The sequence below is a fragment of the Mirounga leonina genome, unplaced genomic scaffold, assembly GCF_011800145.1.
Source record: "Mirounga leonina isolate KUSES-001 unplaced genomic scaffold, KU_Mleo_1.0 Mir_488, whole genome shotgun sequence".
Lineage (NCBI taxonomy): Eukaryota > Metazoa > Chordata > Mammalia > Carnivora > Phocidae > Mirounga > Mirounga leonina.
The window spans coordinates 11,902,390-11,927,559 of NW_023270777.1; the positions used below are offsets into that span (position 1 = coordinate 11,902,390).

Genomic DNA, 25,170 nt, shown 5'->3' on the forward strand with positions numbered 1-25,170 from the left:
AGCTTCACACCCACCTTAAGGTATTTTCTGATTCTGGGGCTAGAACTCTGCACACCATATCTCTTTTGCCAACAAGAGGCAGACTGGAAGGCTAGGGAGGAAAAAAGGACAGGCTCCCCACTGTCCGCTTCCCGTTAAAGAGTAAAACCCTACTCTTTGCCCTTAACAAGGATGCTTCGGCGCAGCAGTGAGGCCCCGGTTGTGTTTCCCGTGCTCGTAGAACTAGCCTCCTCATACCTGCTGAGAGATGCCGACCTCAGAAGGTGGGCCTCCCTCACCTGCCCACGTAGCTTGGGGACCCAGTCCTACTGGGTACTTCCCACCTTCTAAATTCTGTTAATGCTAACCTCTTCCCCTTGTCCCCCAAGCCCTCTACTTCCTGCGGTATCTACCTCGGTGAGACATGGTCCCCCTGCTTGTCCCCGACACCCGGTTAATGCATCTATTAAATTATTTCTGTTAAAGAAACTGGTGAGTGGTTTCTCTCTCGACAGGAGTTCTGAAAATCTTGGATCAAGGATTTGAGAGAATAGAAGACTTCGCACATGAGGCTTCTGGAAAATAGGTCACCTGCCTATGCCTGTGTCTTGTTTTTGAATAGTTGTTAGAATCTGCTGAATAGTTAAGATACCCTTAACTGTTCCTCTGAGTTATTTCTCAGCAGCAAATTCCTTTGTGAACAAGTTTACTTAGGAATACCTACTGTGTTTTTGATGGCACCAGAAAATGGTGAGTTTGTGCCCGGGGAATTAAGGCAGTTTCTGAGGTCCAGGGATGTAGCCTTTGGTTGGTGTTCATTAGCGGACCTACCAGTTTTCTGAGGACTTTACAAGTCCATCTTTTCATGGTAATATCAAATGTTAATAAATACTCTGGATTAATGAGAACAATTGCCCTCAGATGTCGGTACCTGCCGTATGTATTTATGTTTCTTTTTTTTAAGACTTTATTTATCTGACAGAGACACAGCGAGAGAGGGAACACAAGCAGGGGGAGTAGGAGAGGGAGAAGCAGGCTCCCCACAGAGCAGGGAGCCCGACGCGGGGCTCAATCCCAGGCCCCTGGGATCATGACCTGAGCTGAAGGCAGACGCTTAACAACTGAGCCACCCAGGCGCCCCTGTCTTTATGTTTCTATTTCTACTGGTACAAAGTAAACCACCCAAAGGGACTAGGTTTAACTTTTTATATAGACTTTCTTAAATGTGTATGCTTGATCCAAATGATCTCCAATTTGGGATATATTAGTATAAGGTATTATTTAAAGAAATACCTGGTTGCATGTTTTTGAAATGGTAGGAGATGTTTTCTGAGCTCAAGAATGGTACCAATGGGCAATAAAGCAGTGGGATTTGTGGGATTTTTCTGCCTTGTATGGATGGCACCTCCTTTGTTTAGTAAATTAAAATCCTAAACAAAGCTAGGTGATAGAACACTACTCTAAAAGGTGCCTTAATAACAGAGTGATGCCTGGTAATCTAATCAGGGACAAATACTTTTCTAACAAACAATTTGGCAGAGGGGAAACCCAAGTCTTGGGTTTTTAGGTGCTGAACTGTTGGTGTTCATTGGTGGACCTACCTTGTTTAAGTTCCCTCCTCAAGTTATGCCAATGGTCAGTTGTATTCTAATTCTTTCCCTACCCCCCCCCCCCCAGCCGCTTGCTTTTCAAAGATGCAGTTTGGGCTTTCTAAGTGCTAAGTTTCTGGGGTGCAACTTGAAATGGTAACCAATTTGTAGAAGAAAACATTATTTGCACATAAGTCTGAGCAGTTGCAAAAGGCCCAGAGAAAATAAATGTCTGGGTAAATCAGATTATTGTGAAAAGGAAAAATCAGTGGTACCCTTTATAGGCAGTTGAATTAATGATGGTAAACAAAGAAAAAAATCCTATCTGCATCCTTTCCTAAAATCAGAAGTTGAGACCAGAGAACTTCTGCTAATTGTAAAAGGCATTTGACAAGCCTGAATCCATATGACGTGGTAAAGTTTATTATTAGATGTGAAGAAAGCACTTGGTATTTAATATTTAACGTAAAAGGCATTTGACAAGCCTGAATCCATATGATGTGGTAAAGTTTATTATTAGATGTGAATAAAGCACTTGGTATTTAATATTTAACAAGCAACTAGTATTAAATTAAAACACCAAAAGCGGGGCGCCTGGGTGGCTCAGTCGTTAAGCGTCTGCCTTCGGCTCAGGTCATGATCCGAGGGTCCTGGGATCGAGCCCCGCGTCGGGCTCCCTGCTCGGCGGGAAGCCTGCTTCTCCCTCTCCCACTCCCCCTGCTTGTGTTCCCTCTCTCGCTGTGTCTCTCTCTGTCAAATAAATGAAGTCTTTAAAAAAAAATTTAAAAAAAATAAAAAATAAAAATAAAACACCAAAAGCCTTTCAGTTGAATTCTAACTGGGAGGAGAGGGCTAATTTTTAAAAGCTTTCTGAACGTGCTATGATTTAAAAAAAACAAACAAAAGACAAACTAAATTAATACTAGAAGCTTTTCTATTTTTTTTTTTTAAAGTAGGCTCCACACCCAATATAGGGCTTGAATTCATGATCCCGAGATCAAGAGTCACATGTTCTACTAACTGAGCCAGCCAGGCACCCCACCAGAGGCTTTTCTTTAAGAGAAAATATTAAACTACTAATAGTCCTTGCAACTAGCTGGACACCTTACATGCAGAGTTAATTGTCTAATAACCTAAAACTTCACACTGACTTAGAGGTTGTGCATGAAATCCACCTCCTGAACTCACTATTTGCTATCTTTCAGCAGCCGGACAGACCCCCAAACTTAAACACATCAGAAAACACCTGTTATTTTGGATGATGGAAGAAAGGAAAGCTTAGATTATTATTTTTATAACCAGGAATCTACTGTAGTACCCTTAAAATAATGAGATGTGATTAAATATATTAGATCCAATTGCTCACAAATGAAACATACCTCTCCCTCCTGAAACTGAAAACTGATGCAGGGACATGGTGGTTTGACTCAGAGATAAAGCCCATCTGTATTCCTCAGCTATGTAAGACTGCACGTCTTACATAGACACATCTAAAAACCTCTCTGAGGAATTTTCCAAGGAGACTTGACTTGCCTTGGCTCCATGGTCTTGGCAACTGGTGTCCCTGAAGCATTCCGTGTGTCTGAATGATGAGCTGTCAATACCTAGTCAATCAAACCTCTTGCTTAGTAGTAGGAAGTCAGAAAAGCATCAAGCAATCTTTAATTCTGATTGGGCCCATTTCACTGGTGGAAAAAACATGTTCTGGACTGTAAATGCCAGGCAGTGTGGTACATACAATGCTTTTGGTAACTTTTCATAAAATTCTTATTACAGGATACAAGCTTTGAGTTTAGCATGGTATTTCATTTGGTTGAAATTGCATTATTATAATACATTTATATATTAATAACTGGCGTTTTTGCTGGTTTTGCTTTCTCACTGATGATGTGGGCTACATTTCTGACTTCTAAGATGTCTGTCATTGAATGTCCTTGAAGGTTTATACTGTGTGAGAACCCAGTGTAATTAACCTTTGGCACAATTCACTGATGCAAGGAATTGGCATGCAGTTGTTAACTTTTAAACGGATTATTTATAGGTTTGAGAAAGCACCTCCAAAAGAGGAGGTGGCTGAAGTCAGTGGTGCTGGAAAGGGTATTTAATGTCATAGATGGAGTCCAGCTGTAGTTAAATGCACATTGAGTTGTACTGAAAATGGCAGTGGTTGAATAAACCATCTTTCACTTGGGACCTTCATTAGCCTATCATCATGGAAATAAGGTTGTGCCCTCCACTAAGAAACTGAGGACATTAATTCCTCAAACCAGTTACAAGACGGGAACAAATATTTTTTTTCTTGGCGTAAAACCTGTCTAACCAATGTTAGTTTCAAGAACAGCTACCAGTAAGAGAAAAATGGGAAAAAAGGCTTACCAAAAAAAAAAAAAAGAAAAGCAAAGCAAAGAAACAAAATGGGAAAAGAAAAAGGGAAACAAAAGGAAACAAAAACATCTTCCTGGCTTCTTGATTGAAACAGTAGAATATGCAAGTAGATTTAAAAATATATATATTCATCTCCTTGTGAAGTGAAAATAGTCATGGTTATTGAAATTTTTGGAAAGTTTTGTGAATTACTTAGTGTGGAAGTCAATTAAGCAGATTTGTATTTAGCATTGCTGCTGTGGATATTTTCAGGGTGAATCCTGTTCATTTGACAAATGTTGAAATGATGTTTTCTCTTAGAGATTGTAAAGGCACAGCCACACAAGGAGGCTTGCACCTTTCCATTAAGGCTTTCAAAGAATTTTGCAAACTCAGTGAAATTCAAATATCTGAATTGTTGACGGCAAAAAAACCCCCCAGAATTCCAAATCAGTACATCGTCGCGGGTTTTCTGTTGTTTGCTTCAAAAATTACCTTGTGACTTACGAGCCAATATATTATGTTTGTGCTGTCCAACATCATGAGAATTGGATTGGAAAGACTAAGTAAACATACAAAGGCAATGCCTAACCTCATAACTCCCACACTCCTTAATCTTTTTCACACCACTAAAGACAGAAAACAAATTGCAATTTCATTCTTTCCTCTCTTCAGTGTAATGCGGAAATTCAGAGACGTGATCGCGGTGATTTTAGGGAAAAATGCAACCAGCTAACTCTCCCTCCTAATGGTTGAGGCTTTCCCCCCGACACTCGACGACGACCACCTTCCGGACACCCCCTGCGGGGGCCACAGGCACCGGGACCCCGAGGTGAAGCGCCCACAGCCGAGGTCAGCGGTCTTTGGTCCGACCCGACGCGAGGTGGCAGCACCGTCTCGCAGCTCAAACGAGTTTCTGTGGCCCAGGGTGTGATTCAAGTCCCTCTAGTTCTTCCCTCTAAGGGCCCACGTCACATCATGCGCCGAGGGCTTCACAATTAATCTTTAAGTGGACAGGCTGACAGGCGCCCAAGTGTTAAAAACATGTATTATTTAACAATTGACTGATATTTTTTAAAAACCGTGGACGTACTACTGCTCGGGTAGGCCGGGGTACCACGCACATGCGCACTCCGCCGCACCCCACGGCCAGTTGCAGACCTAGCCTCCCGGCGGCGACTCGCGGTTGCTCCACGTCACGTGACGGCCCCCTCCCGGCGCCCTGCCCGCGCGTCCCACAGAAGACGGGTTCCATCGGCAATTTAATCAAAGCCAACGGTGAAACCATAAGCCACTGCCCTGCTCTTTATAACGTCGAGACGTTCTGTTTCTTTCTCTCCTCGGTGTGGGCCGGGAGTACTAGGCTGGCTATATTTTCCCTCAAGTCTCTTTCTTAAATGTTTTTTTAATTTTAAGTATCCCCCCCCCCCTTGAAATGGTTTTCTCCACCAGCCCTGCCGGTGAGGCTGGAACCATTCCGTACTTCTCGGCGGGGGGAGGCGCGGAAGTCGGGCGGCGGAAGAGGCCGGTGTCGGGCAGCCGCTTCAGGTTCCCCGCCAGAGTTCGGAGTTGCCGGGCTCGCGCGGTCTTCTCGGGTGTGCGGGCTGCGCAAGGCCCTCTCGCTTCGCGGTGCACAGGTGCGCTCGGCCAGCCCGCGCCCCCCCCGCGGGGTGGACGGATGGTACGTCCCGGCCGAGTCACGCGCCTCGGGCTCGGCGCCGCCGCCGCTGCAGCCGCGGCCCCGATGAGTGGGGCTCCCGCGACCCGCGCTGAGGTTCCCGCGGCGGACGGGAGGTGCGGGGGCTCGCGAGGCCAGGCGGGCGTCCCGGCGGGGCTGGGCGCCAGGGGGCCGACGGGCTCGAAGAGGGGGGCCGGGCGGGTCCTGTGAGGAGGACGCCGTCAGGGGCGCCGCGGCCCGAGCGCCGGCGCCGGGCTCGGAGCTCTCCAGGCCGGCGGGAATTCGTCTCCGCCGCGCCCCCGGGGTCGGTGCCCGTGCGGGAGCGCGTCCCGGAGCGGCCACCTGGCTTGTCCAGGTCGTTGGAACCCGGGCCGTCGGGCTGCTTCGTGGAGGTTGAGGGGAGCCTGGCTTCCGGGAGGAGGGCTTAGGAAGGGACGGGTGGCGGCGGCGGGCGGGCGCCGCTGGGGGCGCGTCCGGGGGCGAGGAGGGGGAATGGGTCGGGCCTGAGGGCCTTGGAGAAGCCTGACAGCCTTCGGGGTAGCTGTGCGGCCCCAGTGCGCTTCGAGTTGGGGTGCGGTGTTGGTGATCGGGGAGGTTAGGGGCCAGCGTGGAGGGGGTGGCCGAGAGCCTGAGATGTGGCGGGGGTGGCGGGGTGGCAGATCCACGGACGGTAAAGGGAGGCGGATCGTGACAGGGGTTCAGACCCCGTCAGCGTCGTTGATTCTTTCTCCTCTAATGTTGCCAGGACGCTGCACTCTTGGCCTTCCCTCCCACCCAGGTTTTGCCTTACCTCTGGTTTAGGGAAGAGGGTGTGTGTCATGATTCCTTTTCTCCCAGGCTGGCATTGAGGCGGGCACTCTGATGAAGTGATAGGCCCAGATCAGTGCTCTCCAGGGTGCGTAGAAGACCACATTTCTCTCTGGTTTTCTGGGTATTGTTGGACGCAACCTTATCACCTGGAAAAAATATTTACCCAAAGATTGGCGCATTGTGGATTGAGGTTCCAGGTGATCAGCAGCAGCCACTGGAGGCAGAGAACAAGGAGGAAGGAGTTTGCTGGAAGGAGGTGCTGCTTCTCCAGCCCTTGGACACCTGGCACCACCCACGGTGTCCAGCCAGGGTGACAGTAGGGGCTCCCTGTCACAGCAGAGAAAGTGCTGGAGCCATTGGATTATCAACGTTGTTATGAAGAGATTGAGAAATAGTGGCACGTGACCGTGTTTGCCCTTCTAGTGTCATCAGGGAGCTTTGTAAACAGAAATCCAGGTGAAGTTGGTAGAAATAATAGAGCCACCGCGGTGTGAATGGGTTTGAGTTGGAAGTCATCCCCTGTGGAACGTTTCACCTTGGACTTGCTGGGATCCAGCTGCTGACCTAATGAGACTCCCCTAAGGAAGACTAGGTAAAGAGGCTGCAGGGAATTCTGGTGCTTGTTAATGGTTAAGAGCCATTATGATACTCTATTTGCAAAGTGCTCTTTGAGCCTCATTAGGAAGTGAGAATGAAATAGACCCAGGGCCGGGCCAGCGCCTCAGAAAAGGGCCCTACCCCTTCGAGGTATTTGGATCTTGCTTTGGGTATAAAGTTGAAGCGATAGGGAGCAGATTTCGGCTTCTTCCTTGGATTCCGGAAAGCTTGTTGGAAGGAAGGAAAGGAACACCAAACTGTTAGGCATACTCAAGCCAGTTTATTTTCTTCGGGAAACGTCTGGTACAGATTGGAAGTGGGGGTGAATAGAGAACTGACCTCCTGCTACTCAGAATTCTGATTGCACAAGTTGTGGTTAACCTGAGAGGTGCGGGTTGGCCTCTGTTTCTCAGCTTACGGGTAGTTCTAGTAAGATATTTGACATCACCTGGCAGGTAAAGCCTGGAGACAGGCTTTTTTCTGTGTGACTTTGGAGTTAAGTGGTACCTCCCTGTCTTCCACTAGCTGCCTGGGGCTGTGGTCCTCCTGATGGGGACTGCTTTTCTTTAAAAAAACAAAACAAAACAAAAAAATTATTAATAATTAAGTCTCCCATGTTGACCATGGATGCTGGGAAGTAGCTTAGCAACATCACCTCTGGTCTATCCTTCCCATCTGAGGAGAGAAACTTGAAGGCCTAAGATCTGAAGGGTTAAATTGGCATGGTGTGGGTGCTGCCAAGACAGTCCTCTTGTAACCAAGAGTAGGAAGGATGAAGACCTTGTATTTGTAAGTGTTTTGTATTTTTAAAAGATGTAAACGTATTTATGTTTAAAGAAGTCCTTTATGCAATAATGCTGTAGGGGTGCGAAAGTTCAGCTCAAAGTTTAGCTGCAGCGCCAGCTTGCCATCAGCTACTGCTCAGAGGCAAGAGGCCTGCTAAGCCGTTCAGATGCTGCTTGATGGTTTTATGTGCGCCACCAAGTGCGTTGCTCTTAGAATCCGCTCTTTTTTTTTCCCCCTCACCTAGAAAACATCAGGCCTTAGACCTGCAGTATGGCCGCCGTTGCCCTGCCCGACTCATTTGGAAATGGCCTTGTGTGCTCTTGTCTAGGCGGGATGGTGCACGTGTGATTTTGCTGAGTTTAAAGGTTCGTGTGGATGCTCTACAGTAAATGGGGTGAACCTTAGCCAAGTGCTGCTTTCATGCGGATGTTTTGCTGGAAGGAACCTTATTTCTCTTTTATGCCTCTCAAAGGAAGATGTGGCCTTTCTCCAGGGTTAAAGCCTCTGCCTTTGGGTCTCAGTGCTTCTTCCTCTGGGATTCTTACTCCATTGTCAGTCACCTCACCCCTCTTCCACAACAGATTGCTTAAACCATCATTTTCCTTGATCTCACCAGAGTGAGCCTGGTGGAACCTCTATTTAGATTTGGCTTATTTGATAAAATCTTTAAAAATAAAGTGAATTTGGCTTACTTGGGTCTCATGACACTAGGCTCTCAGACTCTGGTGTTCCCCATGCTTGTGCTCTTGAACCTTTCCTGCCCATAGATATCCTCGATGAGCTCTCTGCTTTCTGGGGCACCAGCTGTCCTCTCTCCATAGGCAGCTCCTAAATCCACTCATCTATCCAGAACTTTAATGTGGCACCTGCAGTGTGTGTCAGGAACTGTTGTAGCTAAGACCCCCACCCCCACCTTAGGGGACATTCATACAGGTAAACACAAACAGTGCAGTTTCTAGGAGAACTAAAATAAAGCGAGGACGGGAGAGAGTGATGCGATGGAAGTGAGCAGCTGCTCTGGGGGGCTGGTTTGGGAGACCTGTCAACAGGGACATGCAAGGAAGAAGTGAATGGTGAGGATGGTGAGTCAAGCAAAGGTCTTTGGAGTGTCCTGGACCTTCATCCTCCTCTCTGCTTCTGCGGTCCAGAATCTCCATGGAACTCAGAGTCTTCCAGCTAAATGCTCTGTCTCTTCAACTCTTTCTCTGCTGCCCACCTCCCTCTAAGGAATATCTTGTGCCCCCGCTCTCCCTATCTGCCAGGCACCCACAAGTCCCCATCTGATCCCCATGCCTGACTCCCATCAGCCCAGCTCACTTTGTCTTGAGTTGTCTTTGTCACTTTGTCTTGAGTTGTCTGTTTTGTGTTGGCCTCTGCCATTCCCACTGTCACTGGAGCGCCAACCCCTCCCTCAGGTACAAGGACAGGAGCAGTGGTAGTCGTGGCAGCTGAGAGGTTGTCTGCAAGATGCCGGGTGGGTGGCAGAGTTAGCGAGCAGGCTGGAGAAGGGAGGCTGCTGGGAGGACGCAGTGACGGACAGACCACTCAGGGTTTTGAGGATGCCGTCGCCTGGGACTCGCTCCCCGGCCCCCACGCATGTTCACACTGGGTTTGGCTTCTTGGGCAGGTGTGGCTGACTGGTCAAGCCTTGGTCACACCCATATGGGAGGATGAGGACAGAGGATATCTTACCTTCTTTGGCTCCATAATGGGAGAGAGGGTCCCCTAAAGAGAAGGGTTGAATCCTGGCCACTGTCCACTACTCAGATTTACCATATTTTCATCAGAACCTATCAGAGACTCTCCAGTCTGAAGAAAATCAGCCTTCACTGTGGCCTAGAAGGGTCCCTAAAATCCACCTCCTTCTGGTCTTCTGCCCTCGTCCCCCAACTCTCTACAGAGTCATGCCCTCTCCTTGGCCCCATGGCTCCCTTCCTCCCTTCCTCCCTTCAGCTCTCACTCAGAGAGCCCCTGTGCCCAAAATCACATCCACCTCCTCCAGTGAGTCTCGGCCCCACACCTGCTATACTTTTCTTCTGAAAGCTGTCACCATAGGAGAGCAATCAGTTTGTCCGTCCCCTCCTAGAAGGTAAGCTCCATGAGGGCAACAGCATATCACCCAGCACAGCAGCTGCTGATAGAATAAATGAGTCTCTCCTCCAGACCCCTATGGCCTTGATCTGTGTCATGTTTGCCACATTGTCCCTCGCGCTTGTGTTCTTCTCTGGGCTGAGCACCTCCTAGCTCTGTCACAGCTCTAACTGAAGGGTTTTCCGTGTGATCCTTGAATTACACTCTCCCCCTCCATTGCAACTCCTGATAGGCAGGGACCATGCTCTGTCTGCCGAGTTTTCCCTGCACCTGATGCCGGGCCCGCTGGCTGGCTGGCCGGCTGGCTGCCTGGGTGACCTGCCTTGCTGGCTGGGAAGCCTGCTGATGTGCCCCAGAGCAGCGGGCGGGCTCTGTGGTGCGGGCAGAGGCTGGCCGGCTGATGGTGTTTCCTCTCCTCCCCCATGCAGGCCTCCTGCTGTCTCCAGGACACCATGAATGCCATTGTCGCTCTCTGTCACTTCTGTGAGCTCCACGGCCCCCGCACTCTCTTTTGCACAGAAGTTCTGCACGCCCCGCTTCCTCAAGGGGCTGGGAATGGGGACAGCCCTGGCCAGGGCGAACAGGCCGAGGAGGAGGAGGGTGGCATTCAGATGAGCAGTCGGATCCGCGCTCACAGTCCAGCGGAAGGGGCCAGCGCAGAGTCCAGCAGCCCGGGGCCCAAAAAGTCGGACATGTGCGAGGCAAGTGTCTCTCAGGGTGTTGGAGACGTTTCTTTTTGGATCGGGTGGGCGGGAGGAGACCCTGTGGGACTAAGCAGTGGACGGGAAGGTGTGCAGACCATTCTTTGTGGGCCCTGTGGAATGTGATCGATTCTTTCTGTGTCCCTTTAGTTCTTTCCCTTGATCCCAGCTTTAGTTTTTTCCACCCACCCCGTGCCAACATTGACAGTTGACGCAGTTGACATTTGCTTTTCAGCCCTTCCCTTTGCATGCTTGCATCTGCACCCTGGCCCATCCTCGGCTCCACTTCCTCAGTCCAGTGTCGTGCAAGGTTTCCTCTTCCTGGGGGCCTGGCTCTTACTTTTGGTGTGGTTGTGTGAGCTCTAGGGAATGAAGTTTAAGTTCCCTCAACCGGCTGCTGCTTTGTGTGACAGACCCGAGTCGGGACCTGAAATCAGCAGTGGTGTGAGCCCTGCCACTGCAGGGTGAGCAGGACCCCAGCCACAGTAGTTTGGGTGCGCTGAGAAGCAGACGGCAGGCACAAGACTGATCTCTTTCTTGCTGGAAGCCCCTGTGGGGAGAGCCTGGCTGCTGGGAACGAGTCTGACGGCTGTGCAGGAGAGGAGGGAAGGAAAGGGTGCCGGACAGAGAGAGTCCTTGAGCTGGCATTGCCACGGGGACCGGCTGGCCGCAGTACCGTCCTGGGCGGTCTCCGGGCGGGATAGCCTCTGGGATGCGAGGCCTTGCATGTGGCGGTGGCTCCCGAGGGGCAGCAGCCGGGCACCAGCCAGGTCCACTCCCGAGCATGGGCTCTGAGCTTGTGTTCCCAGGGTGCCGCACCAGCCGCCTGAGGCCCCTGCGAAGCGGTTGTGTCAGGACCAAGGACAGAGGCTAGTCACACTCACTTGTGTGAGCCACTTTGCAACCCCGGGCCTCCGCCTTGCCTCCTGCAGAATGAGGCTTCTCGCTATAAGTATCTCATAAAGTTGCACTGTGGGCTAAATGAGACCGTGCATGCAGAGCTCTTTGTAATACCTGCTACATAAGTGCTCGGCAGATTAGATCTTGTACTCATACTCTTTGACGATCTTTGTGATCTGAGATCTTCAGAGATCTATTCGGGAAACATTGAGATCTTCAGAGAAGTGTAACTCTAGAAGCCTGTTATTTTTATAGGAAAATGGATTGGGTTTTCTCGTTCAGATGTGCATAAGAAAGTTTGTTGCCTGCTTCCTGACTAATTGGTTTTCTTCTCCTTCTTGGTGGTAGGGCTGCCGGTCCCTTGCTGCTGGACATCCCGGGTATATCAGCCATGATAAAGAGACCTCGATTAAATATGTCAGTCACCAGCACCCCAACCACCCCCAGCTCTTCAGCATCGTCCGCCAGGCCTGTGTACGGAGCCTAAGCTGTGAGGTGAGCACCGTGACCCTGGAGGGGACTCTGTGGGAATATCACACACACTCCCAGATGCCCCGAACAAGTTCACTACTGGTTACGGAAAGGAAGACAGAGGTCAGTCCTTCACGAAGAGGACGGGGGATCAGTGAGCAGGGAGCACGGAGCAGCCCCAGTTCTCTCGAACTCCAGAATAAGTTGGGTTGGACTCCAGTGTTCTGAACGGTTGCTAGCTTATCGTTTCAGGCACGAAACTTTTGTTATGTGTCCATTCTTGATGAACATATTTCTAAGAAATTAACTGTTTCTAGGTTATGTGGTTCACCATACCAGACATCACCTTTTTTATTGTCTCAATCATTGCTGTAAGCCTTAGTGGTTACCATGTGCTCTCACTTCCCAACAGATGAATCAGTTTGTTCCTAAACTTCCTAGCTCCTGTTGTTGAATTTAAGTCTTAGCTCTTATGTTTTTTGGTTTTCTGGTTTTTGAGATTGATTTATTTATTTTAGAGAGAAAGTACACGTGTGTGCACACATGAGTGGGAGGGGAGAGGGAGAGAGAATCTCAAGCAGACTCCATGCCGAGCGCCAAGCCTGATGTGGGGCTTGATCTCACAACCCTGAGATCATGACCTGAGCTGAAACCAAGAGTCGCGTGCCCAACCGACTGTGCCACACAGGTGTCCTTGGTTCTTATGTCTTTACCTATCACGAAGAATTCATAAATCAGTTATAAAACTTCCCTTCTCTGTACCCACTTGATGAGATACAGTGAAGCCCCCTCTCAGTTTTAACTTACGGTTGCAGTGTACCTACCTTCAGCTGGTTCCCTCTGTTTGATTTCCTACTACTAACTTTGATTCCTGCTGCTAACTTTTTTTTTTTTAAGATTTTTTTTTAAATTTATTTCCTGCTGCTGATCAGCTAGAAGCAGATGATTGTGCCTGATAGAATTGTGTGTAAAGAGTGAATGTGTCATGAGGGAGACCTAACATCTGTCCTGTAAACAAAGTATGCAAATTTTATTGTATGGGCTCTATAGTAACTGCTTTGACCTTCTGCAGTGTATTCCAAATGAGTGATGTTGGCCAATTTGAGTCTGGAAGAGATACGATATTTTTTTCTTTTTTAATCATGTGTTAGTAGCTTGTTCACTTTTATTGCTGAGTAATATGTCCTTCTATGACTATATGCCACAGCGTATGGAACAGATACAATATTTGAACAGGAGTGATTTATGGCTCGGCGTAGAAAAAAGGTCATGAACCTACTTGACAGGCCCTTGCAATCCATGGTAATAAATGTTATCTTTAGAAAGTTTGATCCCAGAAGCAGATGAAAGCAGTTTTCCTCTCTTGTCCCCAGCTTTCCCTCTCTTCCTGTAATGAATGCTAGTGAATTAGTACAGAAAGATAAGTTGGAGGAGGAGGATTTGACTGTCACCACAGCAGGCAGTGTTGATTTTCGCAGGTCTGCCCTGGCCGGGAAGGCCCTATCTTCTTTGGGGACGAGCAGCATGGTTTCGTGTTCAGCCACACTTTCTTCATCAAAGACAGCCTGGCCAGGGGCTTCCAGCGCTGGTACAGCATCATCGCCATCATGATGGACCGGATTTACCTCATCAACTCCTGGCCCTTCCTGCTTGGGAAGATCCGAGGGATCATTGACGAACTGCAGGGCAAGGCACTCAAGGTGACCCCACGTACAGACGTACAGGGAGAGTGGGTGGCAGTCGGGGAGGAGCTGGGCACTGACGGGGGTCAGAGCGCAGCTGGCTTTATTATCTCTAGGTCTTGCGGCCGTTGCTCTGTCCGAATTGTGGTCTTTGACTTCAGAGTCAGGGCTGTGGCCATCAGTCCTGCTTGCTTCACTGGCCTCTCTTGAGTCCACTGTTGTCCCAGTTCCCATTCAGCTCTGGCTCCTTCACTGCGTTCACAGGCCCTGGTGTCTTTGCTCCCTCTGGCCTTCATTTGGAAGCCTGTTCATGAAGCGTGTCGTAGACCATCACCAGCGTAGACCCCCAGCTATGGCATCACGTCCTCAGAGCAGGCCTGGTTGTGCTGTGACAGACAGCCCCCAAACCTCAGTGGCCTAAAACCACACCCTTTGGGGGGGTTTTCTTCTGTTTTGTTTGGGTTTTTTGTTTGTTTTTTATGTTTTGTTTGGGGCCTTGGTGGAGTTTTTTGTTTGGAGAGAGAGCGGGGTGGGAGCAGAGGGACAGGGAGAGAGAGAATCCCAAGCAGCCTTCACGCCCAGTGTGGAGCCTGACACAGGGCTTGATTCCATGACGCTGAGATCATGACCTGAGCCAAAAACCGAGAGCCCGATGCTCAACCGACTGAGCCACCCGGCGTCCCACAGTGTTTTGTTGTTGGTCGTGTTGTGTGTCCATTGCAGGGATGGGAGGATCTACTCATTGTAGCCAGCCCAGCAGCTGGAGCAACATCCGTATCGGAACGTTGCTGATTTCCCTGCGAGAGGCCGTAGATGGTGCTGGAGGGCCTCGTTCCTCTCTCACCTCCGTGCCAGAACAGGGCACATGTCCCACCCGCACCAGGTCTCTCACTGAAAGCCTCCATGTGCTGGGACGGGGGGCAGGGGACTGGAAGGACGTGAAGAACAGCAGTGATGAGCACGCAAGCTCCTGTACCACCTGAGTGCCCATCGGGTGCCTAATGAGTTGGTTGTGGGAGAGGACACAGGAGAAATTCTTAACTGCTTCCTCTTCCTCAGGTAGCTTCTCATTAAGCTGTGAGGCAGAAACCGTTCTGTTTGGGGTGAGGAGACCGGGGGCACTTTTCTGTGGCCTGCATCAGGACAGCAGAATGGGACAGAATCTTCTGGAGTAGGATCCAGGAAGTTGGCTGTGAACGAGCTGGCTCTGGGCTGCTCGGCTGCTTCTGTTTTGCTCAAAGGCCGCCTGTTCCCTTTGCATTTCAGGTGTTTGAGGCAGAGCAGTTTGGCTGCCCGCAGCGTGCCCAGAGGATGAACACGGCCTTCACACCCTTCCTGCATCAACGCAACGGCAATGCGGCTCGTTCGTTGACATCCTTGACGAGCGATGACAACTTGTGGGCATGCCTTCACACCTCCTTTGCTTGGTAACCACGTTTGCAGGGTTTCAGCGACTGTTAGAGTGAGAGCAGTCACGGTGTACTGGGTGGGTGCCGCATGAATCTGGGGAAACCGTCGTTGGCTGAGTTTCCCGGGTGCCTCTGTGCCGGGTACTTGTTGGCAGGCGCTGACCTGCGTCCTGCTTTTCCTCTAGGCATCTTCCCTCGGGCATATAGAAAACAGACTGAGAGGGCCCTCACTTCCCCATATGTTTAAGATGATGCTCGCACGCCAAGAGCAGTGATCTCCCTTTTTTGTCTCCAACAACAGAGCTTTATGTCACACAGCTCTGTGGGTCAGGAATTTGGGAGTGGCTGGCCTGGATGGTTCTGGCTGGGCTGCTCAGGGGTTCATCAGTCAGGGCTGCAGCGGTCCGAGGTTTGCACCCCTCTTGCAGCTCGGTGCGGGCTGCTGGGGGCCCTTCCCGCACAGGCCGTCTGTTAGGAGTGTGCTGGGGCACTCAGACCTGCCTGGTCAGGAGGAAAGGATTGCCTCCGTCTTCTGAACATCACCACAGTCTGTCCTCTGGCCTCAGATTGTTTCTGTTCCTTCCATTGCAAGATGTACCTCTCCCAAAGACATCCTTGTGCAGCCGTGGCTACGAGTCTGGGGCCTCGTCGCCCAAATCAGGTCCGGGTGCAGAGGCCGTGCATACCTGGAACAAAGATCTTCGAGGGTAGTTCCTGAGGACCTATGAACAAAAGAGAAAGTCTCTGTCTCCCATGCCCTACAGAAAATCATCTAGGAGAGATTTTCAGACAGACCCACAGTAGAATAAACAGTACAGTGAACTGCATACCCTCATCATCCAGCTGTAGCAGTTGCCAACATTTTACGGCTCTTTCTGTCCCCTCCCTTTTTCTTGAAATACTTTTTTATTTTTATTTTATTTTACGTATGTATGTATGTATTTATTTGACAGAGACAGACACAGCGAGAGAGGGAACACAAGCAGGGGGAGTGGGAGAGGGAGAAGCAGGCTTCCTGCGGAGCAGGGAGCCCGATGCGGGGCTTGATCCCAGGACCCTGGGACCGTGACCTGAGCTGAAGGCAGACGCTTAACCAACTGACCCACCCAGGCGCCCCTGAAATATCTTTTTTAAAGTGGATCTTAGTTGTATCATTTCAAATATAAAACCATATCCAACAAAATTGACAAATTCCTTAGCATCAGCCAGCCCAATCCGTGTTCAGTTTTCCTGTTTTCTTGTTCAGGATTGATTTTTGAAATGGGATCAGATCACAGCTGCGCAGCATGCACCTCGTTCTGTTCTTAGTCTAGAGCAGTTTCTCCGATGCCTCTGCCACAGAGTTTTCCATACCTCTTGTTGGGGGACCTGGGTCATTTGTGCTATAGAATGCTCCCTTTGGATTTGGCTGATTGTGACTTTGTGGGTCTGTGCAACAGGATCTTCTATACCCATATTTTCTGTGAACTAGTAGATTAAAAGGCTTGATAGGCTTCAGGTTCCATTTTCATTGTGGCAAGAAGACCTCATAGGTGGTGCTTTGCTCTCCAGGCTCCTGAAGGCGTGTGGCAGCCGGCTGACTGAGAAGCTCCTGGAGGGTGCGCCCACCGAGGACACCTTGGTCCAGATGGAGAAGCTTGCAGGTGAGCTGGGAGTGCTTGTGCTGGACACCTCTGCCTGCAGCGGCTGTCGGGGCCCATCTCACAGCCCCCCGGCCCTCCATCCTGTTGAAGGGGACCCTAGGATCAGTAACCCAGGAGGAACATCTGCAAGAGCTCGCCCTTTGGCCTTAGTGTTTTTAGTGTGGTTTCCTGTCTCCTTTTTCTTGACAGTCACATGAAGGCATCTACCACCCTGGGCAGCCTGGGAAAGTCTGCTATTGAGGGCTGTTAGGCGGTGGGGAAGATGGATTGATGGAAGGTTTTCTTGTCTCTGTCCTATGATCCCCAGGTGCTTGCCTTCTCTAGACACTTGAACAATAAAATGTTATGCTTCAGGTGGACCCAGGGTTTCCATCAAGGGTGGTTCCCAAGCCTTACCAATGTCTGGGTAGTCCTCCCCAGGTTTTTGATCGGAGCTGCACATCTGGGGCTCAGGATCCTGTGTTTTAAGTAACTTCCCAGGGCATGCTGCTGTGGCGTGTACCAGCCCAGGAACCTCTGCTCTCAATCCTGGCTGAGCTGCTCTTTCGGAGATGATTTGATTCTTGGTGACCTAGGTCAGCAGCCTCAGCTTTGGGCTTGGGTAAACCAGACTGCGATGTAAGTTGTGTGTAGTGTGTTACGAGTAACACTTGATGTGCTTCAGGGTGCAGGTAATTGGCCTTAATAAATTGGAACTGTTTCAAGGTTATTCCTGTAGTCAGGTGACTTTGCACGCACTTGGATTCCAGCATGCTTTCCTGAGTGGAAGAAAGGGAGTAGAGTTTCAGCGCGGGCAGGGTATGCTCCGAAAGACAAAAACTTGTGGTCCACCTTCACGCCCTCGCGGATCAGCGGACCCTAGAACCCTTTATTATTGTGATTTCAAATTTCTAGGGTAGTGAAAACGGCAAGGGTAGTCTGTTGGTGAGAGTACTTAGAGAGAGCCAAGTACATCAGAGCTTTTAGGCAAGAGACATGCAGGCATGCAGGGCCGTCATGTGTTAGACTGTATTTTAGTTCGGAGCACACACTCTGGATTTGGACAGACCTGGCTTCAGATCCTGGCTCTGCTCCTCTCGCACGTTCTGTGACCAGACAAGACCTCTTCCCTGTGGATCTCACTTGGATTATGGAGTGAAGATGTCCTTAGTTGTGATGGTTGTCACAGAGATTAATGGAAATAACAAGTATTTCTTTTTCTGTAAAATGCGGAGAGTAGTACTGACCTCAGGACAGTTGAAAGGAGGAAGTGAAAGAATGTGTGGAAGCCTTTAGAATAGTGCCTGAGTGGGAAGTGGGAAGTGAACGCACTATCCTCCTTCTCGTCGTTGCTTTGAATCATCCCATGACCACGAGCAGCTCACAGTCTCGCGGGTGCCTGCCTCGTAATGCAGCGTGAGGCTTTGAGCTGAGTAAGTAAGTAAACAGACTTGGCCCTCCCTGCTCCCCGCAGGGCTCCGAGGACAAATGGTATAGATACTGGCCCAAACCAGAAATCAGGAATGCCTTGGGCTACAGTGGACACCACAGCGCTGTCGCATTTGGGGAGTGAAGGCATCCAGGGACAGCATGTTTCATAAATGTCTTTGTTGTCCACCTTGCAGACTTGGAAGAGGAATCCGAAAGCTGGGACAACTCCGAGGCTGAAGAGGAGGAGAAAGCTCCTGTCTTGCCAGAGGGTGCAGAGGGGCGGGAGCTGACCAAGTGCCCAACAGATTCTTCCTTGCTCTCAGACTGTGGAAACTGGCAGCCCCGAAAGATGTCTGTCTTTAAGTCCCTTCGGCACATGAGGCAGGTAGGCGGCAGAGGGGTAGACCCCCATTCAGAAACTATGGAGAAGAGCCCAGTCCCCTCCTCCTCATCCAGCACACTTTGTCCTTTAGGCCCAGGATGTTCAGACCCAGTGGGGGTTGATTGGTTAGGAGTAACCAAAAGCCCTCGATGGCTGGCCAAAGACAGCTGGGGCTGTGTGGGGTATCTCAGCCACAGGCACAGTGCTCCCCTTTTAGTGCTGACGTAGGTGTCTTTTATACAGAAAGCCCTGCATGGTTGGCTTCTCATGGTCCTCTGACCTTGTCACGCTGGAACCTTTTAAAGGAAATGCTGTTCATGGCACTGTTGGTTTGCGCGCGGCCTTAGACGCTTTGCAAAGTGCAAATTATGGCCCTTCTTGCAGAAAATTGGAAGGAATCTGGATGTCCATCCATAGGAATTCCACCCAAACAATGGAATGTCCTTAAATACAGAGAGGAAAGCATCCAATATATCATACAGGGTGGTGTGCGTGTTTATATACATGCGTGCTGGAGACAGGCCTCACCCAACAGTGTCGACCATGGTTATGTTCGGTTGGACGGGAAAAAGAGATGACAAGATTACAAGGGCAGTCCCTTTTTATGTTTTTCTGTGATTACTTTTACAATGAGGATGAGTTTTAACAAAAGGTAGTTATTTCTGTTTTGAAAAATGGAGTAAAGACTGATTTAATGGCAGATGCTCTGTGGGGCTTCTGAATGAGGAACATTCACCCACCAAAACCGTGTATTTGGCTAAAATCGTCCTTGTCGATTGCTTACGTGGATCAAAATTAGAAGGAATCTTCAATCCCAGGGGAGGTGGGGGTATTTTGAAGCTATAGGAGTTTTGGAAAATGTAATATTTCTAGCCTCCCCCTTTTTTTAAAAAAGCCATCTTATAAGTTAAAGGATAACAGACTGAACTCCCCCAAAACTCCAGTGTCAGAGAAGTTACAAAGAGTCAGGTGGACAGAGGGACTGTTCTGGCATAAAACGGGGTAGACAGTAGAATAAATGAAACAGTCTTTGATCCTTAAGGGACTCCTGGATTGAAAGAAAACAGCTGTCAAGGACATTGTTAGAGATTTGGAGCTGCGGATACTGGGTTGATGGCACATCTGTGTGGTGTTTCTGGGGGTGGTGTGTACTGGGGTTCTGTAGGAGAGCCCTTGTCCTTCCTGGGTCCTGAAGCGTCATGCTGCCTGTCCCTTACTTTGACGTGATTCGGCAAGATGGTGTAGAGAGAGAGAGAAAGTGAATGTTGCAAATAGCTAACACATTTTCTGCTTCAAGGTTTTTGTTTGTTTGTTTTAAGATTTTATTTATTTATTTGACAGAGAGAGGGAGAGAGACGGCTAGAGAGGGAACACAAGCAGGGGGAGTGGGAGAGGGAGAAGCAGGTTCCTGGCCGAGCAGGGAGCCCAATGCGGGGCTCAATCCCAGGACCCTGGGATCGTGACCCGAGCTGAAGGCAAACGCTTAACAACTGAGCCACCCAGGCGCCCCTTCTGCTTCAAGTTTTTAAAAATAAAATTGGGGAAAAGATCCTACAGTGTGCCAGGGCTTTGGGATCAGGCTTCCAGGTGCTCATTCAGAGGCCTCCACCTGCCTCCTCCTGACCGCGGGCAAGTCAGCCTGCCCTTCCCTCTCTTCAACCCATCTTCCTTCACTCTACAGAGAACACAAATAATTTTGGTTGCACAAAAGAAAATTCAGGGCAGAAAGCACTGAACTGTATCTTTCAGGTCCTGGGTGCCCCGTCCTTTCGCATGTTGGCCTGGCATGTTCTCATGGGGAACCAAGTGATCTGGAAAAGTAGAGACGCAGACCTTGTCCAGTCAGCTTTTGAAGTTCTTCGGGTAAGAGTAGCTTTTCTTGTAAGTGTTTTATAGCGGGACGGTGTTTGCCTAGGTGTTTTGTTTTGTTTTTTTTTTTAAATCCTGACCGTGGGTGTTAATGTTAGGATTCAGGGATGGCTCAGTCCAAAGGTTCATGCCTGAATCTGAGATCTGTGCTTTTTCTCCACTGTTGAAAATGGCAGTCCTCGATGGTTGTTATTTCCAGTGGAAGGAGTCTGTGCTATCTTGATAGAGTGATAACTAACTACCCTACCCCCAACCCCCGGATCCCTCTAAGAAGCCGTTGGCATGGTTCATAGCTGCCTTAGAAGCAGGTTTGAGTCATCACATGTCCCTGTGCACAGAACATTCCTGATGAGTCAGGTGAGATGCGGGTCTACCATGCTGCCTGCACCTCAGAAGTGTAGTGGGTGCCAAGGCCCAGGTCTGGCTGATGATATTTAAGTCCTCAGAAACCTTGTTCATGCTTAATATCTGCCTAGGCCTGTGAGGGCACAAAATGAATATGACAGAATCTCTCAAAAAGCTTATAATCTCTTTTTGGAGTGAGGGAAGAGAGACAAACATCTGAGAAGTCAAAGAATAATAGAAAGATTAATACCACAAAACAAGAGGTAGCATAAATCCTGTATGATTGATTGCTGGATTAGGAGTTGGGCCATGCAGGAGACACCGCAGTGGGGCCAAGTGACCAGGAACGCCTTCTGGGAGGAGAGAGGCTTTAGACCGACTGCGGAGGGCACACGGGGGGTGGGTGATGGTGACGGGCGGGGCATGTTCCAGCTAGCATCAGATCCGAGTCACTGTGTCCTCTCTAGACGATGCTGCCAGTGGGCTGTGTCCGCATCATCCCTTACAGCAACCAGTACGAGGAGGCCTACCGCTGCAACTTCCTGGGGCTCAGCCCACACGTGCAGATCCCCTCCCACGTGCTGGCCTCAGGTACATCCCTCTCCTGTCTGAGCCAAGGTCCTGAACCTGTGGGCTCAGAAGTGGAACTGCGTCTTAGCTGTGGATCTGAGGATGCTGCCTGTGGGAATGCTGGCTGCTCAAAAGCAGGAGGACCAGCTTTCCCTGTGGCTTTGGCCTCTGTTTTCTGTCTTTAAAATGGGCGAGGGTTGGACAGGACAGTCTCAGAGTGAGGGTGGCTTGCTGGGCGTGGTTCTTGGTGGAGGGCAGGTTACAGTCCTGGGAATGGAAACAACACAGACGGATGTCAGAGGTTTGTCGTGCTGTTCTGCCAGCAAGATTCGGGAGGCAACTCTTTTCTTGTCTGTGCCTTAAATCCAGCCTTGACATTCACTGGTACAGCGGGGCCTGGCTCTGCCCTCAGCCCAGACAGGCTTACTCCTCTGGGCTGAGAGCCAGGAATCTAATTAGCATCCTTGTCTTTGGTTTGAGGAGCTCAGGAGTCTGCTTGGGTAGAAATCCCAGGCTCCCCGGGCAAGCCAGTGGCCTCCCCGAGCACGCTGCGAGATGGCCGGAAGCCCGATCGGCAGGGCATTTGGTGCTCAGCAGTCCTGAGCTGCCACTGCGTTCAGCATCCCAGGCTGGGTCCTGAGTCCCTGAGAGGCAGCACCTTTTTTTTGGAACACAGGCTCCTGTTTTCAAAGATGAGCTTGAAATTCTTAACCACTCCTGGCAGTACGCCCTTGAGCCAAACCACTTAGCTTCTTTGACTCTCTTTCCCTGTCATAAAATGGGACTAACGTGGGGACCGCCGTCACAGGGCTGTTTGGCATTAAGTGAATTTCAGATACATAATTAGTAGTTACTGGAAGATAACACATTAACTGAGGCAAGAGGTGGCCCTTAACTCTGCTAACAGATACACTGCAGAAGGTTTTCAGTGGCCAGGCGTTAGTCAGGGAGGCGGCTTTCCGCTCTTAGATCCGAGACGGACTTGGGAGCGTTGGCGGCGGGCAGCAGGCTCCCTGGGGGCAGGGGCTCGCCTTCCAGCGCGGTGCATTTTGTGCTGCTGCAGAATTTGCTGTCGTCGTGGAGGCCCATTCAGCCCCTCGCTCCAGCCTCCACCCAGCCGGGTGCGAGGATGACCAGTCCCTCAGCAAGTACGAGTTTGTTGTGACCAGTGGAAGTCCTGTAGCTGCGGACCGAGGTGGGTGCTGCCGAGCCGCCTCCCTTTCACCACGGTGAGTGGGGAGAAGAACGCTGAGGCTGCCTCTCGCTCGCCCATGCTGACAACCCGCCCTTGTTCCCAGTTGGCCCCACCATCCTGAATAAGATGGAAGCAGCTCTGACCAACCAGAACCTGTCTGTGGGTGTGGTGGACCAGTGCCTCGTCTGCCTTAAGGAAGAGTGGATGAAGTAAGCACACCCCGCGTTGGCCCCTGGAGTCTGCTTTCTCATGGGGGTGCTGGGCAGCCAGTAGCAGTTACGTTCTGCTGGCAAGAGCCGGGAGCTATTTTCAGAAAAAGTTGTGGCCTCCCTGAGAAGTGGGGTAGAATAGAGATTCAGAGCAGGGGTTCAAATAGCATCTTTGCCATTTAGTCTCTTAGCTGGGTGACCTTGAGCAAGGCGGCACTCCTAGTCCTCACGATGCTCCTCTGTGAGATGGCGGTGACAATTGCCTCCAAGAGAAGTAGTTAATTTTGCTGCTTAATTAACTTTAAAAATCTGAAAGCCAGGGGCATCTGGGTGGCTCAGCCAGTTAAACATCTGCCTTCAGCTCAGGTCATAATCTCAGGGTCCTGGGATTGAGTCCCGAGTCGGGCTCCCTGCTCAGCAGGGAGCTGATTCTCCCTCTCCCTCTTCCCCTCCTCCCCATTCATGCTCCATCTCCCTCTCTTTCTCTCTCAAGTAAATAAAATCTTTAAAAAAAAAAAAAATCTGAAAGCCAGATGACAGATGTTTCTTTTCCGTTAAAGTTAGACTAGTTATTTATTTCCCTAATAAGTTTCCTTTAGTAATTTTTTGTGAAATTCAGTTAGACATTGTCCTAATTTCCAATAATACAGTGAAGCTAAGGAGCCACAAATTCCTTTAATGAATTTAAAAGAAAATGGGCTTTTCCCCCCATTTTGAGGCAGCGGCCTCATTACGCAGGGTTAGAACTGCCCGGCCGGGGAGAGGTGCTGGAGCGTGCTGGGTCCTGAGCCGCCACTCTGTGTGCTGGCCTTGAAGCCGTTAGGCCTCAGGCCCTGAACCGTGGTGTGATTTTGCTGTGGTATCTGAGCATTGTGTGTTTGGTTTTCTTCAGCAAAGTGAAGGTCCTTTTCAAATTCACCAAGGTGGACAGTCGGCCCAAAGAGGACACGCAGAAGCTCCTGAGTATCCTCGGAGCATCTGAAGAGGACAATGTCAAGCTGCTCAAGTTCTGGATGACGGGCCTGAGCAAAACCTACAAGTCCCACCTCATGTCCACGGTCCGCAGCCCCACAGCCTCAGAGCCTCGTAATTGACCCCACCGTGGGAACGTGAGCCCATGCTCACGTTCGCAGAAGTGATTAGCATCCCCGCCGCCGAACTCAAGGATGGGTCTCTGACGGCAGTCACACACTGCTTTTGTTTCTGAACTGCCGGCATGGAGTTCTTTCCTAGCAAGCAGTGGAAACCCTCGCAGCTGAACCTTGCCCTCCGTGTGGGATTTGGACCTGGTATAGTTTTCGGCACCATTCCACAAGCTGTTTGAATTGCTCTAGCCCTAAAGAGGGCCGTGGGAGACTTGGGACAGTAGGTCCCCTGTGTTTGAGCACCCTATGAGAGAAGACTAAGGAGGACATGCATCTTATGTCTCTCAAGGATTTAGACTCAAAATTTATAGGAAAAACATGTCAGGCCAGTCCCAACTTGGGTATTTTGGCCGCAGTAACAAACCTCTCAAGGTTCATGTTTGAACCTTTCTATTCTGATATTCAAGACTTTTCCAGGTTTTATATATGTTTATATATGTTGTATGTTTTGCTACGGTTGTGAATTTTCAGGACATGTGCCGATCCTTAGTCATCGTTAGTAATCTGGTTTTGAGCTCTGGGAATGGCTTTTGGGGTGGAATAGATGTTTCCTCATTTTTGGGCCCTTTGGGATTCATGTTCTGGAACCATGTGACTACGAAGTCTTCTGGCCATGCTCTCCTGTGATTGCTTGGACATTTCCCTGTAGCTTGAGGACAGGCCCCTGATCTTTTTTTTTTTACACAAAGGTGATACTTTGCTGAAATGTCAGATGGAGCCATTTGACTTGCCTAACTCACTGGATGTGGAGTTGAGAAACCCACCATGGTTTTATTCCATGTCACTTTGCCCTTTATTGCTTCTTTAAACATTTAGATTTGGCTACAGGTAACAATTTTCAGAGTATGGTGATTTAAGATAGTTTCATCATCCCAGCATGCACTTTTAATAAGGATTCATGGCTTGGAGGGATTTTTCCAGCAGATTTGCTGATTTGTTTATAGTTTTTTTGGTGTGTTTGCTTAATTTATATTTAACATGGAAACTAAGTTTATATGACTAGGTATCTATCATGCAGGAACATTGAAACACAATAAAGATGTATTTTTATAAACTGTTGACTACAAGGTTTTGTTGGTTTGATAACCTAGAATTTCCACGGGATCAGTAACAGAAAATACTATGGCTAAAATAACACCTGTGATGGAACTATTTTGAAACTCTGGGGTCTGTTAAAGGCTTGCAAATTCTAGAAGACTTGGACTGTACATTGTGGTTACTTTTGATCAATTTCAGCTCAGAGCACAGTAGCACTACCCATCCCCTGCCCCCAGCCACAGAGCAGGTGTGCAGGTGTTCCCGGACGGGGCTGCATATACCATATGGGAGCTATGGTGGGTGAAAA

General features: G+C 49.6%; 1 protein-coding gene across 6 annotated transcripts; it reads left to right on the forward strand.

Annotated features, from left to right (window-relative positions):
• Positions 1-5,647: 5,647 nt before the first annotated feature.
• FLCN (folliculin) lies at positions 5,648-24,869 on the forward strand. 6 transcript variants are annotated; one of them, XM_034989775.1, is made up of 13 exons: positions 5,648-5,726; positions 8,048-8,168; positions 10,323-10,595; positions 11,844-11,990; positions 13,445-13,666; positions 14,915-15,075; positions 16,609-16,700; positions 18,305-18,495; positions 20,242-20,355; positions 21,174-21,297; positions 22,340-22,471; positions 22,575-22,680; positions 23,573-24,869. In XM_034989775.1, exons 1-13 carry the CDS (start codon positions 5,677-5,679, stop codon positions 23,772-23,774), a joined length of 1,935 nt encoding a protein of 644 aa, XP_034845666.1. In that variant the 5' UTR covers positions 5,648-5,676; the 3' UTR covers positions 23,775-24,869. The 6 variants fall into 6 exon arrangements, with proteins under 6 accessions (XP_034845666.1, XP_034845672.1, XP_034845670.1 ...); XM_034989779.1 differs by lacking the exon at positions 5,648-5,726 and adding an exon at positions 6,188-7,012 and having other exon boundaries at positions 8,048-8,885; XM_034989778.1 differs by lacking the exon at positions 5,648-5,726 and adding an exon at positions 6,189-7,806 and having other exon boundaries at positions 23,573-24,663.
• Positions 24,870-25,170: the final 301 nt, after the last annotated feature.